General features: G+C 33.2%; 4 protein-coding genes across 4 annotated transcripts; all 4 read right to left on the reverse strand.

Annotated features, from left to right (window-relative positions):
* Positions 1 to 1945: 1945 nt before the first annotated feature.
* Positions 1946 to 2470, reverse strand: LOC18028318 (LOB domain-containing protein 35). Its single transcript, XM_006413566.1, has one exon. The coding sequence runs from the start codon at positions 2468 to 2470 to the stop codon at positions 1946 to 1948; it is 525 nt and encodes a 174-aa protein (XP_006413629.1).
* Positions 2471 to 5914: 3444 nt separating this feature from the next.
* On the reverse strand, positions 5915 to 8899 carry LOC18028319 (somatic embryogenesis receptor kinase 4). Its single transcript, XM_006413567.2, has 4 exons — positions 8031 to 8899; positions 7559 to 7819; positions 6609 to 7478; positions 5915 to 6522 (listed from the first exon to the last, which is right to left on the reverse strand). The coding sequence occupies exons 1-4, from the start codon at positions 8458 to 8460 to the stop codon at positions 6038 to 6040; spliced, it is 2046 nt and encodes a 681-aa protein (XP_006413630.1). The 5' UTR covers positions 8461 to 8899; the 3' UTR covers positions 5915 to 6037.
* A 2375-nt stretch (positions 8900 to 11274) lies between these two features.
* LOC18028320 (probable tRNA N6-adenosine threonylcarbamoyltransferase) lies at positions 11275 to 13203 on the reverse strand. Its single transcript, XM_006413568.2, has 4 exons — positions 12970 to 13203; positions 12080 to 12661; positions 11836 to 11991; positions 11275 to 11753 (listed from the first exon to the last, which is right to left on the reverse strand). Exons 2-4 carry the CDS (start codon positions 12632 to 12634, stop codon positions 11406 to 11408), a joined length of 1059 nt encoding a protein of 352 aa, XP_006413631.1. The 5' UTR covers positions 12635 to 12661; positions 12970 to 13203; the 3' UTR covers positions 11275 to 11405.
* Positions 13204 to 16145: 2942 nt separating this feature from the next.
* On the reverse strand, positions 16146 to 16643 carry LOC18028321 (LOB domain-containing protein 35). The gene has a single exon (XM_006413569.1). The coding sequence runs from the start codon at positions 16641 to 16643 to the stop codon at positions 16146 to 16148; it is 498 nt and encodes a 165-aa protein (XP_006413632.1).
* Between the last annotated feature and the right edge of the window lie 329 nt (positions 16644 to 16972).

Raw genomic sequence — 16972 nt, forward strand, 5'->3', positions numbered from 1 at the left:
CTTTTAGGAAAAAAAAAAATTCCTACATGTAATATACAAAAAAAGATCGAGCTAGGTATTGATACTAGATTCAAAGATCACAAAACCAGAATCAAATGAAATTGCTAAATGAATTGAAAGAAAGACCTGAGATTTTTAATACCTTGAATATCTTTAAAATGTGATTGATGCCTGTAATGAAGAAATTAGTCTTGGTTTTAAGGCACTTATATATACTTTGATTTGTATGTTTAGAGGCAAGTCCAATTATAAATTAACATTTTACCAAAAAAGGTCCAATTATAAATGTTTAAAGTTTGACTAATATACCATATTTTGAAATTATCTTAAAGTGATAGGATAGACTACATATTCTCTTTTTTGGAAAAATAATGTCACATTAACCTTTTCTCAAATAATAAAAGATAATATCACATTTATCATTCATTAGTGTGTACATTAATTTTTTAATTCATTACTAATATACATAACTTTTCATTATTTCAATACATCAAAATTTAGATATTATTTAGGGTTTATCTGCTATGTAATATTTGAATAGCAAAATAGCTGAATAAAAAATAGTATAATTATAGGACGAGAAAATTCAAGATTTAATAAACTTAAATTGCTAAAAATACTATTGTTTGTTTGATAAATAAAGTTTTATCTAAATTTATTTTAAAATTTAAAATTTGCGAGATGAATTGAAAAATAATTTGTTAATTTTTATTATTATCATTTTGTTCTTATTACTATAAACAGTATATATTAATGAGAATCATATTTTCAAAACAGAAAAACGTGAAAAACTTTATATTATTCAAGCTTGTAGTTTAATTAAGTTTTTATTTGTTTTAGGTTTTTAACTAGTTTTGGTTTTTTAGTGTCGGATATTAGTTCATTTTTATATGATATTTCATAAAAGAAACTTAGTTTTTTAAACCAGAACAAATTATATGTGTGGTTATTCATCAAGAAGCTACGTGTTTTAGTTGTTGGTCTTCTCAAGCTACGTGCATGTTTCACTTGCTTCCCATTCCGAGAGATATTTTTTCAAACGAGGTATGAGTCGTTTGACACATATAGTTAACCAATGGTTAATAAATTTACATATAAGATGTATCTGTTCTTCAAATGTGGAATCCTCTCTTCATTCCTCCAAGCTGAAACAGAACCAAGGACAATATCGTTATTTCCACATATCACATTCAAAGAACAGAGGACATCCACATAAATCATGAACAAAACTTACTGAACAAAAAATTGAAACTATTCATATAAACATTCTTTAGCCCTTAACTTTGTTGGCGTAATGACTTCCATTTTCTCCATCAAAAGCAACAAAATTCTTACTACCAAACCAAATATATAATTTAAAAGACCAAGAGCCACCTATTCTGGAGCACAATTTTATATTTATGTAAATCTAAATAGTTTTTTTATTCAATTTGGAACACCCACAACGACATAAAAGACTGAAGTCTTTGGAAGACAAACTAATTAGGACAAACTAGTATACATTGACATCTCTCCTCCATGACCTTTATATAGACCACCCACATTTTCAATCGCATATCATTACGTGTAGAATAAGTATTTATACAAATCCTACCATTATATCCATATTTCGTTTACTCATATATTTAATATATATTACGCATGTAAATTCTTGTTCATGTATTTTTAGGTTATTATTTTATATGATCATCCAAAAGATCTAGGTTAGAATCAATTTTTAAATGTATTTAGGTTATTCTTTAATAAAAAAAATAATACAAATTTGAAAATCGATTTAGATCAAACAACATGAATTATTTATTATATAAAGAAACTACAGGAATTTATGATGAAATTGAAATAAAGAAAAGAAATGACAACAAATTATTACGGGAATTAAGGTGCATGCAAATATCAAATAAACACAACAAGCATTTTATTATGTTTTGTTCTGGTTTTAACGCAATTAAGGTGTCTGTTGAGTATCATTGGTTCCTCCTAAAGATGCAGGTGGCGTTGCAGATGTTGATACCTCATCAGCTCCATGATTATCACCCATCTGTTGGTTTTGTGTCATGAGGAAATCTTCATGGTTTTGTGTCATGAGGAAATCTTCAGGCATAGGAGTATCAGAATATTGCGGTACTTTATCGGATCTTTTGGTGACCACGATCTCATTCTTTGCTGAGACAATTTGCTCTTTCAAATTGTTGAGAATTTTTTCATAAGCCAAATACATACCATAACACCCGGTTACAGGATCATGAATGCGTGCTTCAGCTTCATAGTTGAGAGCCTTAACAGCATGTTCACGTTGTAAAGGTGAAAAAGTCTCATTATTTAGTATTTTGTAAACGTTTTCGGCTCCAAAAATTCTATGCACACGGTCAAATTTTTCAGGTTCCGTTGATGGAAAATATGGCGCAAAAATGCATTCACCAGTACACACAGATTTCAAGACTTTACATGCAGAACAAGGGTTGGAAGCCATTCTTTTCTTTGTATTATCTCTTTTAACCCTAAAAGACACAAGGGGATGAAATCAAAAGAAATAAATCTTGAATCCTCATCTGTAATAAGACTACAAAATTAATTATGGACTATATATAGGCATGGTCATAAAAGATTCCGCTCGATAATGGATATAAGTTACTACATTCTTTTTCAAGCTTGTTCATGATGAGTAAAATATTTCTATAAAAACTATATGTTCTAACAATTATATCACATAGTTTATCATAATCTATAAGAAAAAATGTATTTAATTAAGGTAAAGTTATATAAAATTTACTTTTCTTTGAGACTCATAACTGAAGATCATGAACGTGAAAATTGATGAGCAAACAATAAGTGAGTAAAATAAATCATATAATAAAAAAAAGAACAAAATATATATAGATATATCGTACAAAAATGATTCTCAAAACCTATTATATTAGATTTTTATATTGCGTGGATTTAAACACAAGTTACACAACTGTGCACATATGGTTGTGGTTAAACTGTGAAACATTGAAATTTGTTTTCTAAAACTCCTACGGCTTTAATGTAATATACAGAAAAAAAAGATCGAGCTAGGTATTAAAACTAGACTCAAAGATCACAAAACCAGAATCAAATGAAATTGCTAAATGAATTGAAAGAAAGACCTGAGACTGTTAATACCTTGAATATCTTGAAAATGTGACTGATGCCTGTAATGAGAAAATTAGTCTTGGTTTATAAGGCATTTATATATACTATGAATTTGTATGTTTAGAGGCAAGTCCAATTATAAATGTTTAAAGTTTGACTACTAGTTAGATACCTTCCATATTTTCAATTACTATAATGTGATAGAGTAGACTACATACTCTCTTTTTTGGAAAGATAATATCACATTAACATTTTCTCAAAAAATAAAAGATAATATCACGTTTATCATTCATTAATGTGTGTGTTATCTTTTTATTCATTACTAATATACATGACTTTCATTTTTCATTATTTTAAGACATCAAAATTAAATTACCATAATAAGATAGAGTAGACTACATACTCTCTCTTTTGGAAAGATAATATCATATTAACGTTTTCTCAAAAAATAAAAGATAATATCACATTTATCATTCATTAATGTGTAAGTTACCTTTTTATTTATTACTAATATACATGACTTTCATTTTTCATTATTTCAATACATCAAAATTTAGATATTTAGGGTTTATTTCAATACATCAAATTTAAATATTTGGGGTTTATCTGGTATGTCATAGCTGTATAGCAAAATAGCCGAATACAAAAATAATATAATCAATTGGAGGAGAAAATTCAAGACATAATAAAATTAAAACGCTAAAATACTATTGTTTGTTAGATAAATAAAGATTTATCTAAAATTATTTTAAAATTTAAAATTTACGAGATGAATTGAAAAATAATTTGTTAATTTTTATTATTATCATTCTATTCATATTACTATAAACATTAATTATATACTCATCAGAATCATATTTTCAAAAATGAAAAACGTGAAAAATTATATATTATTCAAGCGCGTAGTTTAATTAAGTTTTATTTGTTTTAGGCTTTTATCTATTTATCATTTTTTCCAGTGTCGGATATTAGTTCATTTTTTATATGATATTTCATAAAAAACTAATCTTTTAAAATATATTTTGTGTGTATATGTGTGGTTGTTCATAAAAAAAGTATGTGTTTTAGTTGTTGGTCTTCTCAAACTGCGTGCATGTTTCAGTAGCTTCACATTCCAAGAGATATTTTGTCTAACTACGTGTGAGTCGTTTGACACTGAAACATATAGTTAATGCAGTGGTTAATGAATTTACATATAAGATGTATTTGTTCTTCAGATGTCAAACTATTCGTATAAACATTCTTTAGCACTTAACTTGGTAGGCGTAATGACTTCCATTTTTTTGTCATCAAAAGCAACAAACCAAATGTGTAGTGTAAAAGACCATGGGCCACCTCTTCTCGAGCACAATTTTATTAGAACTTGCACCCATTTAGAGCTCCATCAGTTTTTGTCTCGCCGTTGCTCCTTCACTCCAAATCCGACGATGTGTTTTGTTGGGCCTGGTCGGAAGTGTACGTTTATTCTGACCCATTTTTAAGCACAATATTTCATATGTTTGATGCTTCAGAATTTGGTCAACATTCTATATTTGGTGAAGCGTTTGTATTGTTACTCTCTTAGGGTTGACTCTTTTGTACCCGTAGAGAGATCCCTAACATCAGCCATCTCTTTCATGGAGCACCATCCCTCTTTTTTATTGAGCAAAACTTTCTCTATCCAGTATACACCGTCGATGCTTATCTCCTTCGGTTCAGCCACCGTCACAAGCTGCTTCCTTGACCCATTTCGTCTGTACCTTCGATCATTGGATTAAGCTATCCGAAAAGGCTTCTGCCTCCACCGTCCCCTGCTCCCTCACTATATCCGTTCAGCCATCGCCAAAAGCTGCCTTCAAAGTCACATCTAAAAGTGACTAATTTCAAAATATCCGGCTTTGCCATGAAGTCTTACTCGACTCATTTGAGGCTTGCTTCATATCCGCTGTCTTTCTTCTTCCAGGAGGAATTATCTGTACTATGGTTTATTGTCTTTATCTTGTATGTTAGTAAGTTAAGAGGATGTTACATTCCCTTTCTTTGTATTTGTATTTGGAAAGAGTAATCTAATGAAAAAAAGTGTTGAACAAAAAAAAAAAAAAAGAGAAGGACGTAACAACGACATCAGACTGAGGAGAACTAATTAACACATAATATGATAATTGTTTATAACTTGGCCATTATCAGAAAGAAAAAAAAAATGATCCATAACTTATGGTTAGTAGATAGAACATTTTAAAACGTCATTCCTATTAATATTCACCGTAAAATTTACTTTCGTGAAAGACTAGCACGTTGAAATAATTCCTCTTGTGTTTTAAACAATAAATTTTGCTTGGTTTTGGTGGAGTATTGATGAAAGTTGTATCTGATCCTTACACTTATAAACCTAATAAAATGATCCTAACCATTATAAATGATCGAATAGGTTTTCAAATTGTTACAAATTACAATCAAACATCTCAAAGCGGTTGGACGCGTTCTAGAAAAGTACACAACGTTCATATTTTTTTTTTAACCAAAGTTTTACACAACGTTCATATTCGAGGAAAATGATCACAAGATCGAAGGGTTCCATGAAAGATCTTCATTAATTGTTTCTTGAACAAATTGGTGTTTCTATAAAGCCAATGGGTAACTCTTAAGTAATTAAGAGAAATTTTTATCCGTCACTATGGATTTTATGTTTAGAGTAAAGCAGTACGTACGCTCCAACATATTACATTCATCAATTTTCTTTTCTATCTAGTGGAAAATGTATTTTCCTAATTTGAAGCACGGTGGTAAGCAATTAGGGAAATCTAAAAACCATATAAACCGAACCGGTTCTTGTTGGAGACAGAGGAAAAAAAACACACAATTGTTGTGATACTGCTTAACCGGAGAATTATACTTAGCACAAAAGTTGAAAACCTTTTCTTCAAACACTAACTAGAAAGCACACTCATTCACTCTTCTTCATACAGTTTATCTCCAGAAGGAGTGTCTCTATATTGGGCCTATTGTTTGGAATCTCCTGTGTACAGCTTATTCCAATCCTAGCCATTGCAATCGCCTCTGATTTATCAAACTCTTCACGAAGATACTCATCAATGAACCCACAATGCTCTCCATTTTCAGCTGCAATCCTCAGTGAGCTTGTAAGCATGAGCTTGCCAGAGAGTATCTGGAGAATGATGACTCCAAAGGCAAAAATGTCTGTTTTCTCAGTGAACTTTCCGGTTGTGACATACTCTGGAGCTAAATATCCCATTGCTGCACTTGTTTTGAGTGCTGAGAAGACCAAATCATCTGCTAGAAGGTTGTGAAGACCAGAATCAGCGATCAACGGGTTAAATTGCTCATCAAGCAGGATTTTCTCGACAGAGATGTTTCGATGAACTGTTATAGGCTTCTTTTGTTGATCACTTCCATGTAAGTAAGCAATACCTGCAAAGAGATTTTGCGTTAAACACAATTTTGTACTTGCAACTGAAATTTTCAACTTAAAAAAGAAGTGATTTCAAAGACTTAACCTTTTGCAATCCCTTTGATGATAGATACTCTTGCAGGCCAATCAAGAACCCGGTTGGTTTCGTTTTCTTGTAAATCAAGAAAATTCGAGAGCTTTCCTTTTGAAGCAAAATCATAGATTAGGAAACACTCTCCTCTGCCTCTAGAACAACAGAATCCACGTAGCTTCACTAAGTTTTCGTGTGACAGTGAGGATAAAAGCTTTAAACCGTTCATGAACTCGACTTCCTCGTTCTTGCAACTGCTTATGTTGATGCTTCTGATAGCTACCAAAGAACCATCTCTGAGGATTCCTTTGAACACTGAGGTAAAGCTGTTTCTGCTCAGTAAGTTAGCCTCTGAGAAGCATTGTGTTGCAGATTCAACCTCTTCTAAGTTAAACCTGAAACTGCTATTGACAACAAAGAGATGAGGCTCTTGTGAGAACTCAGCTCCGTTTCTGCTGTCTCCGAGTGGATCCCATTCTTTGGTGTAAGCAAGACTCACGAGTGGCGATGCCCTGAAATCTTTTTGTTGATCTGTGCTGAGTCTTCCCTCGGAAATCTCTCCTGTGTTACTAATCTTTTGCTTCCTTCTTCTGTAGCGAAAGAAGGTCAATAAACCAGCACCAATCAGTGTTATACCGACTGTAATCACGCTTGAGATCAAAGCAACTTGTGGGAGTTTCGATGATGATTTCTGCTTCTGGTGATACACAGACTCGGAAATGTTGTGAAGAGTTGATTTATTAGTGTCTAGTTCACCTGGAGGCTGCTTGAGTTGTTGGATAGTTTCATCATCGAAAGCAGAACAAGCTCTCAAAGAAGGAAAATCGACGCCACATAACCCAATGTTGTTCTCAAACTTGAATTTCTCATTCAACTTCTTGAGACCTTTGACAAGATTTTAAAAGCCGAGTCAAGAAACAGAGAGATAAGTTCTACAAAGATATTTCAAGAATCATATTACTTACCAGGAGGAACAAAGCCAGAGAGAGTATTGTTGCGCAAGTCAAGTGTATCCAGCTCAGGAATGTTGTCTAGGGTTTTTGGGATCGATCCTAATAGATTGTTGAAGCTCAAATCAAGCCTACTTAACAAACTCAAGCCTCCCAAACTCGAAGGAACCTCTCCGGTTAGTTTGTTGTGTTGCAGAGACAACACGTTTAGCTTCTTCAAGGATCCAATGTTGTTTGGTATCTTCCCTGTTAAGCTGTTGCAGCAGAGATCCATAACTGCAACAAATTACAACACAACCATTCATATCAAGTCGGTGAAAATTATGAGATTCATCTGTTTAGTGTGGTTTAAGGTAATCCAGCTCTGTTTCTAGCTTCTGTTCCGGCTAAGTCTCATTCGGTTAAGCTAAAGTAAATCCTGGTTAATCTAAACCGGATTGGAATTTGCCGGTGAAGCAAAATATTGAAAAGATTGTCAGATGTCAACCTTGCAAGCCAGCCATGGAGCCAATCTCTGCCGGAATCTCACCGGAGAAGTTATTAACATTGAGATAAAGATCTGATAATTCAGTGAGATTCGTGATCTCTTGAGGTATCTCTCCGGAGAGACTATTGTAATGTAAGTAAAGACCTGACAAGCACTTGAGCTCTGCAACCGCCGGAGACAGTTTTCCGGCCAGACGTTTCCCTTGTAACGATATGTTTGCGACTTTCAGGTGCTGGTTACAGGCGATTCCTTCGAAAGATCCGTCGCATGGATCGCCGTCAAGAGTCCATGATCGGAGAAGCTTGTTTTCCGGGTCAAGAGAACTTTTGAGCTCCATTAAAGCTTTTAGCTCAGCATTACCTCGAACAGTCGGTGAAGTTGAAAGAAAAATTGAGAGAAGGATCAGTAACGTGGCATGTAAGGCAGCCATTACTGCTCTTTGCTCATTTATCTCTCTCTCTGTTTCGCCTTTAGGCAGAAAAAGATGATTTTTTTACGAGAGCCCAAGAATTCTCTTAAGCTCTAACTTCTTCTTCTCTCTCTGTCTGTAGAATTCTCCTCTTTCTTGACTTGAAAAAAGAAGTAAAGGGAAAAAAAATCCGACAAAAGCTATTAAATTTATGAAGCAGAGTACTCTGTTTTCTTCTGAAGCAGATCTATCTCTTCGTATTTTTCGTGGTTTTAGCTTGGCGAAGAGAATATAGAAAGTTTTAGAGAGGGACCCAACTTCAGAATCTAGGACCGAAATTTATCTGTTTGTTTCTCGATTTTGGAAACTCTAGCTCCAACCCTCGTGAATGGAAGTTTTTTGTTTATCTGCAGAATATTTCTTGTTATGGAGAGAATAGGAAGAGAGAAGAACAGAGCTTAGCTGGTGAAAAGTGGGAAGACAAACAACGCATTGAATACTCGGTCTCTGTGTCTCCAAGATAGAGAAAGAGACGTGTACTGCTTTTGAAAAGGAAGGCCAAATCTTGATGACTTTTTTGGTTTAATTTGAAGACAGTTAATGTTCACATTTGTAACTTGTAGTTGTAAGTGGGGAATGGGATGTATTTCCTTGAAATGTAATTAGCTTTTAAAAAATATGATTAATCTATTGCTCTTCATTTTCTTGCATTGGTTTATGATTTAGAAGATTTTGCAACTTTTTTAGTATATTTCTATATTGTAAATTTTGATTTAAAACAAAACGTACATAAATCATATTTTAGACCGAAATAAGTAGACGTTTAACAATGAGATAGAATAATCATTACACGAAAAACATTTAAAGACAAATAATTCCGCATTTAACTAAATGAAGTAAACTCAAATAATTCGTAATCCCGCATAACTGTGTAAATAGTAAACAAACGAGGAATCACAGAATCATTTAGCGATTTCATAATAATAGATTTTAGTAAGCTTTAACCAAAAAAATACATTAACTTAAGTAGTTACGTCTAAAATCCGCAAATTTCAAACACCTATGCGTAGTTATAAATGGGTAAAGTGTAGAGCGGCTTTAATGTGAGAAAACGATACAACGAGTGTAGTTGAAGTTCATGTTTGGCGATTGGCACTTTGGCTTATAGTAATAACTTTTGGAATCATTTCCAAACTGGGATCATCCTTTTGGTTTTTGTCAACACTCCTTCTCATTCTCTGAACATGCCACGTGCACGTGTTTACTCGTGCATACACTTACACATACACCATATACGTGTATCCATATATAGTCTCTAAAAACGAGTAGATTTTTTGGATGAGAACAGTTGATAAAAGAATCTTTTGTTTAGATCCATTTCTTATAATGAGTAAATAGGATTTATTAAAGTCAAATGATAATATCGAGATTTAGAGGACAATCATTCCACTAGCTTTTCTTTATTTATGCTAATTAATTGTAGATTACAAAGTATAAACCGATAAAACTTTTACATTATATAATGATTAATTATATAAATACTACTCCAACATTCATCTAATTCGCTTATAAGGTATTTGTTAGTTCATGTATCAAAACCTAACTTGGGATTAGTACAGTTTGACTATTATACAAGAATCCAATGTTGACTCCAACATTCATCTAATTCGCTTATAAGGTATGTATGTTCTTTGATTTATACAAACTTATATTATATACGTACTATTTTTGCCGGGGCATCTTATTATCTGGACCACTGTGTGGCAAAATAACAGTAAATGAAATTGGTGAATATAATAACAAAAACGAATATGAGAAGCAATTAAAGGCAACTTACAACTCGAAAATGAAACTACTGTAGCGATCTGGACGACGAGTGCAATGTGAACTGAAATAATAAGAACTTATCAACGGCTAGTTTCAGATTCTTGAAAACAAACCGAAGAATCTGTTGATATGAATCAGCATTGAAGTTCTTTGGTATTGGAGACTATAGTACTTCTTTTTTCTTTTCCCATATGTAAAAGGGGATATACTTGTAAATCATCTAAGTTTAGATTTTTCTTCGAATAATCTTACCACCAAAAAAATTTCATCCATTTAACATCAGAACTTTCATGAATTCAAGTTTCAGATGAATAACATAGCTAGTAGCCAAGTATAGTTTAACAAAAAGTATAACGTTTTTTCCTTATCATCTGTTTTTCACCTTTTGGAATTTGAAGATGGAGGAAGACTTTTGAGATACTTTATCTTTTCTTTAATTATTTGATCTTTAATTGATCGTTTTACTAATAACTTTTGTCATCTTTTGAATCTCTTTTTTTTTTCCGCTTGTCTTTTTTTGAAATCTTTATAATCTATCGTTTAGAACTTTTGAAATTAATTTTATTGTTATTGGAGCTTTAGCTTAGTACAAAAGACTACGCTCCGGTCTCCACGACCTACTTTCAGATCAGGAAAAGTCTACAATGTATTACTTGTCTTAGGAAATTCTATATTCCAATCACCCAAATTTTCTTTCAGTACGCAGTGATATATTCCATAAAACTTTCCTCTACTAGGACCATCACATACGTTATAAAGAAAAGAAGTTTAAAAACTTTTACTGTTGATTAAGTTGTTTTTGTATGATTAAGGAACACGAATGCAACAATCTCTCCACCATTATCGGTAGAAATGCACTTTAATATATAATATATTATCAAAGCAAGAAAACAAAAAGCATACAAATATCAAGAAATGCAACACAAATAATTTGAACTGCTACAAAGAAACTTGCCAACTTACCTTGAAAAATTGAAAGTAATATACCAATCTAGAAATCATTCAAAATCAAAAGAAACGATCATAACATTTCGCTAATAAAACACATTACAACTTCACTTTCAAAAAAAGAATGTATCGAGTACTAAGATTCATTCTCAAAATGGATAAAAAATTAAATAAAACAAATGGGTACACAATCAATTCGCAGCAACGTTCTTATCTCCAAGTACCGAATCTTCCTTCTCTCGCCACACAGCATGAACCTCGTCTGTGCGAAACCGCTGCGTAAAGGTAGAGTCTTGAATCGGCGTTTCAATACCGTTGACAAATGCGAGTAGACCCGTGTAAGCGATCATCGCTCCATTATCGATGCAATAACGATCATCGGTTGCAAACAGCTTACCGTCACGTTCAGAGCACATCGTCCTCATCATGTCCTGCAAACGCTCGTTACACCCAACACCACCAACTATCAAAACGTCTTTCTTGTCACAATGCGCCATCGCTCTTTCAGTGATCTCAACCAGCATCGCAAACACCGTTTCCTGCAAGATCAACAACAATCTTCTAAAAAGTCCAAAACTTTGTGGCAAGATTTATCATTTTACGAACAAGTGATAGCCTTACTTGAAGGGAATAGCACAAGTCTGCTGGTGTGCACTCGTTATTCTTGAGCTTCTCCTCTGCAGTAGTTTCGATATAACTCAAGATTCCGCTGAATGATACATCCATACCTTTAACAGCATACGGAAGATCAATAAAGTTTTCTCCTTTCTTCGCAAGCTAGTTAATAACAAAACAAAAAACAAACGAGTGAACAATGTGGTTCTTGAATCTTGATAAACTCGAGTTTACTCTACATGAAATCTACCTGTTCGATATTATAACCAGGACTTGGATCATTAGAAAGCTTCAAGACTCTAGCGAACCGGTCCAAGCAATTACCAACAGCAATATCAATAGTCTCACCGAAAATCCTGTATCTACCTTCACTGTAAGCAATCACCTGAGTGTTGCCACCACTCACATACAGAACAACGGGATCATCAGCTCCAGTAACCACTCTCCCCATCTCAATGTGAGCCACACAGTGATTCACAGCGACGATTGGCTTCTTCCAAAGCTGTGACAATACTCTAACGACAATGGCTGAGACCTGCAATGGCGCTCCCATCCCGGGACCTTTTGTGTAGCAGATGCAGTCGATTTCTTCCGGAGTTATATTGGAAGTCTCGAGAGCTGATTTGACTAAAGGAAGAACATGGTCGAGATGGTGATGTGCAGTCTCTCTAGGGAGGAAACCGTGACCAGGCGGTGTTATGTATGTGTGCCGAGGATTGGCTAAGATTGTACCGTCTAATGTCACGATTCCAACACCAATTTTGTTAGCTGAACCCTCGAAACCGATAGCTATCTTTTTCTTCATTTCTTTGGTTTTAAGAACAGAAACTCACTGCACATAGAAACAACAAAACCAGAGCAGGCAAACATCAACAACTGAGGATTATATGAAGAAAGAACAAAACTTTAGTCCCAATTGATTCGTACAATTAATTTTAGCAAAGGGGTAGTGAGCAAAATCACTCATTTTCAGTGGACTGATAAGAGATTCAACAATAGATTCGTTTAACCTAACTTTCAGGGAACAGAAGCATCTTAATGTTAGAAACTCATGATGTAAGAATTGAAATCGACTAAGTAATATGAATAAGAGATGAAAACTCATAGTGTAAGAATCGACCAAAGACAAATGAAACATACCTCAGCCTCGGAATCAACTGTTTCAAAATCTACGGTCTCTTGTTTTCAACTCAGACCAAGGTTCTTCGATTACGTACAACCAAATTCTTCTTCTCTGTTTTAGCCTGGCTTTTGGTTTCAGAAGCTCGAACGAAAATCTTTTATCTTTGCCGGTTTTGATTTCGTCACTCTTTCCCCTGATAATGCTCGATCGAATTGAAGGCCTTCGAGCTTGAAGCTCTGTTTTTTTTTTATTTTCAGAGAGAAAGTTTGTGCGAGATTTAGGGCTTTTCCGCAATTTGGGGCTCTGGTTCAAATCTAATTCGGGTTTGGTTCAATTTTAAGTTTTGGGATTTTGGTTCAATTTTAAGTTTTGGGATTTTGGTTCAATTGGAACTTAACACGTGAGAGTATCTTTAAACTCGTGGTTACGCTTTAAATGGCATGGTGTTCTATACGAAAGATTACTCGTCAGGTAATCTCAATAACAATAAGTGTTCTATACGAAAGATTGTTTGTGTGTTCTCTTGTAGTTTTGTTCAATTGAATGTAAAATTCTCTGGCTTTTTCCTTTTTCTTTTCCCATTTTATATGTTTCTTGTTAGAAATCTGAACAATAAATCGTTGGATGATTCTCTGGGTTGTGTTATCTTTGTCTGGGAGATTTTTGCTGATGCTTTTGGGTTATGTCTTCATCTGGAACTTGCATATACTTCGGAGAGCTTGGCGCTTGAGGATCCGACAAAAAAAAAGGAAAAAAAGAAAAGAAAAGAAAGATAAGCTCATGATCAATATAGATATATTATATATTCACGAATTATTAGTAAATAAATCGTACTAGTATAAGCAAAGAGTCTCAGTTTTATAGTCATGCCTAAAACTATAGTGTCACTCATTTAGGAAATAATCCAATAAATATAAATTTTGATTTCTTGTTATATACCTTCCTTATTTTCAAATTACCAATAATGTGATAGAGTAGACTACAAAATTTAAAGGATACTATCACATTTATCATTCATGAATTATGTTACTTCTTTAATTTATTACAAATATCATTTTTTATTTCTATAAATCAGAATTTAGATATTTGGGGTTTTTCTAGTATGTCAGTTGAGTAGCTGAATGACAAAATCATGATCATTGACATGTCAGTGAGTAAGTGACCTTTCATAATTTGAACATTGAAATGGACTTTGATTGATAGTATAGATTTGTTTTTGTTAAGCAAGGAATCATATACCAAAACTCGGACTAATTCTCAGAACATGTGGAAATATGGATTTTTTTTTGCTACCTATGATATCCACAAGTTGCTAACTATAATTTACACTACAGTGGAAAATTTTGATTTCTTCTCTCCAACTAACAGAGTGAATCTTCAACCACTATGCCACCATGAGTTGATTCATTTTAAAAGAGATTCATAACTTGGAAGTTGCCATCGATTTTTTTCTAATGTGTTTTAACAAGTTTCATCCTTGCAGTTAAGATTCACAACTATATACATGCGCATAGATTATAGAACGGAGTATGCGTTTTCAATCAGGAGTGCTTCTGACCTAAAAGCCTAGCGAGCTTGTGCTTTAGACCACATTTATTTTAGTTACCTTCCTATTAGAATACATGATTATGGTTTCTTGTTTTACATGATGTTTTTGGGTGTAATTTTTTATTTAGTTAGACAAACAATATTGTAATCTCTTAACATTAAAACAAAAAAAAATAGAAAACAATATTGCAATTGTTGTGTATTATTTTACATGAAGAAGTTTCTTTCACAGTTTTTTCATAATTTTAATTTCTACCACAAACCATAGTTTCAATGTTTATATATTTTTATAGGTTTTTATTATTTTTATCTTTTACATCATCTTATATTTAAAATTATTAATGACAAATATTACCACAACCAATTCGTTTGCTCAACTAGCCTCTCCTAGATTAGGACCGGCCTGGCCTTAAGAAAATAGTTTGGCTAATTTATAGTTCCAAAACGACCCAAGAGACAGCAAGATTGAGTTCAAAACAACAAAATCATCTCACAAGTTATCAAGCTATACAATGTGAAAAAATCTACCAGTAGATAAATGAAGCCAAACATTCTGAGAGAACAAGGTGTTTGCCGCTTAACAGAGAACCATTTTTATTGCGATGCAAAGTTTCCGCGCAAGCCAAACAGAGAAGATAGAGAGAACTCCGAGCTTATAGTGATACAGAGACTCACATGACTAAAACTCTAGACTAACTAATATTCGTTTTTTTTTGTCTAGCCAACATAAAAACTAAACTACCATTTCACACAATAAATTCAGACTCATCTCAAGATCAATCTTAGGTTATAGCCAAGTTCAATTTGCGCCAAAGTGATGTTGGCATGAGTTACATCATCACCATTCCTCGACAACAAATTGTTTTACCCAACTCAAGATGAAATCTTTTTTTTTTTACCGTTCATACAAGTAACAACATTACTTCCAGGAACCAACTAATTGTCCCCAAGTTTAGATCTAAATTTCGCTTGACCATTCTCCTTACCCAAAAGCAATCAAAGAGATAATGAAAACTAGAGTTTTAAGGGTGCTTTCCTGTTGAGAATATATTGTAGAAGTCAATTAGGACTTTCCATGAATATAATTTAACTGAATGATTTGTTTATTAACTTTAATTTTATGTATATCTAAGTAGTTTTTTTTCAATTCGGAACACCCACAACGACATAAGAGACTGAACTCTTTGGAAGGCAAACTAATTCGGACAAACTAGTATTCATTGACATCTCTCCTCCCTGACCTTTATATAGACCATCCACATTTTCAATTGCATATCATTATGTGTAGAATAAGTATTTATACAAATCCTACCATACCCATATTTCGTCTACTCATATATTTAACATATATTACGCATGTAATTTCTAAGTTATTTTCTTATAAGATCATCCAAACGATAAGGTTAGAATAAATCTTTAAATGTATTTTGATTATTCTCTAATAAACAAAAAATAAAACAAATTTGAAAATCGATTTATATCAAACAATATATATTATTTATTATAAAATGAAACAACATGAATTATGATGAAATTGAAATAAAGAAAGGAAAGAAAAACAAATTACTATGGGAATTGAGGTGCATGCAAATATCAAATAAACACAACAGACATTTTATTATGGTTTGTTCTGGTTTTAACGCAATTAAGGTGTCTGTTGAGTATCATTGGCGCCTCCTGAAGATGCAGGTGGCGTTGCAGATGTTGATGCTTCATCAGCTCCATGATTATCACCCATCTGTTGGTTTTGTGTCATGAAGAAATCATCAGGCATAGGAGTATCAGAATATTCCGGTACTTTATCGGGTCCCATGGTGGCCACGATCTCATTCTTTGCTGAGATGATTTGCTCTTTCAAATTGTTGAGAATTTTTTCATAAGCCAAAGACATCCCATAATACCCTGTTACAGGATCACGTATGCGGGCTTCAGCTTCATAGCTGAGAGCCTTAACAGCATGTTCACGTTGTAAAGGTGAGAAAGTCTCATTGCTCAGTATTTTGTAAACGTTTTCGGCTCCAAAAATTTTATGCACACGGTCAAATTTTTCAGGCTCCGTCGATGGAAAATATGGCGCAAAAACGCATTCACCTGTACACACGGATTTCAAGACTTTGCATGCAGAGCAAGGGTTGGAAGTCATTCTTCTTCTCTTTATTATCTCTTTTAACCCTAAAAGACACAAGTGGATGAAATCAGAAGAAATAAATCTTGAATCTTCATCTACAATAAGACTACAAATTTTAGAAAACAAGATTGAGGTATTGATACTAGACTCAAAGATCACAAAGCCAAAATCAAATGAAATTGCTAAATGACTTGAAAAAAAGACCAAAACTGTTAATACCTTGAATAACTTGAAAATGTGACTGATGTTTGTAATGAGGAAAATAGTCTTGGTTTTTACGGCATTTATATAGAAACTTTGAATTTCTATGTTTAGAGGCAAGTCCAATTATAAATGTCTAAAGT

This window comes from Eutrema salsugineum, unplaced genomic scaffold (assembly GCF_000478725.1).
Source record: "Eutrema salsugineum unplaced genomic scaffold, Eutsalg1_0 scaffold_1, whole genome shotgun sequence".
Lineage (NCBI taxonomy): Eukaryota > Viridiplantae > Streptophyta > Magnoliopsida > Brassicales > Brassicaceae > Eutrema > Eutrema salsugineum.

What these genes read in the sequence shown, in the direction of transcription:
- LOC18028321 (XM_006413569.1), bottom strand. Translation starts at nt 16,643, where the DNA reads ATGACTTCCAACCCTTGCTCTGCATGCAAAGTCTTGAAATCCGTGTGT.
- LOC18028319 (XM_006413567.2), bottom strand. Translation starts at nt 8,460, where the DNA reads ATGGCTGCCTTACATGCCACGTTACTGATCCTTCTCTCAATTTTTCTT. An exon ending in CTCTGGCTTTGTTCCTCCTG is followed by an intron (nt 7,479 to 7,558) that starts GTAAGTAATATG and finishes ATCTTGTCAAAG; the next exon opens with GTCTCAAGAAGTTGAATGAG. An exon ending in CATCAAAGGGATTGCAAAAG is followed by an intron (nt 6,523 to 6,608) that starts GTTAAGTCTTTG and finishes ATCTCTTTGCAG; the next exon opens with GTATTGCTTACTTACATGGA.
- LOC18028320 (XM_006413568.2), bottom strand. Translation starts at nt 12,634, where the DNA reads ATGAAGAAAAAGATAGCTATCGGTTTCGAGGGTTCAGCTAACAAAATT. An exon ending in CTGGTTATAATATCGAACAG is followed by an intron (nt 11,992 to 12,079) that starts GTAGATTTCATG and finishes GTTATTAACTAG; the next exon opens with CTTGCGAAGAAAGGAGAAAA. An exon ending in ACTTGTGCTATTCCCTTCAA is followed by an intron (nt 11,754 to 11,835) that starts GTAAGGCTATCA and finishes TTGATCTTGCAG; the next exon opens with GAAACGGTGTTTGCGATGCT.
- LOC18028318 (XM_006413566.1), bottom strand. Translation starts at nt 2,470, where the DNA reads ATGGCTTCCAACCCTTGTTCTGCATGTAAAGTCTTGAAATCTGTGTGT.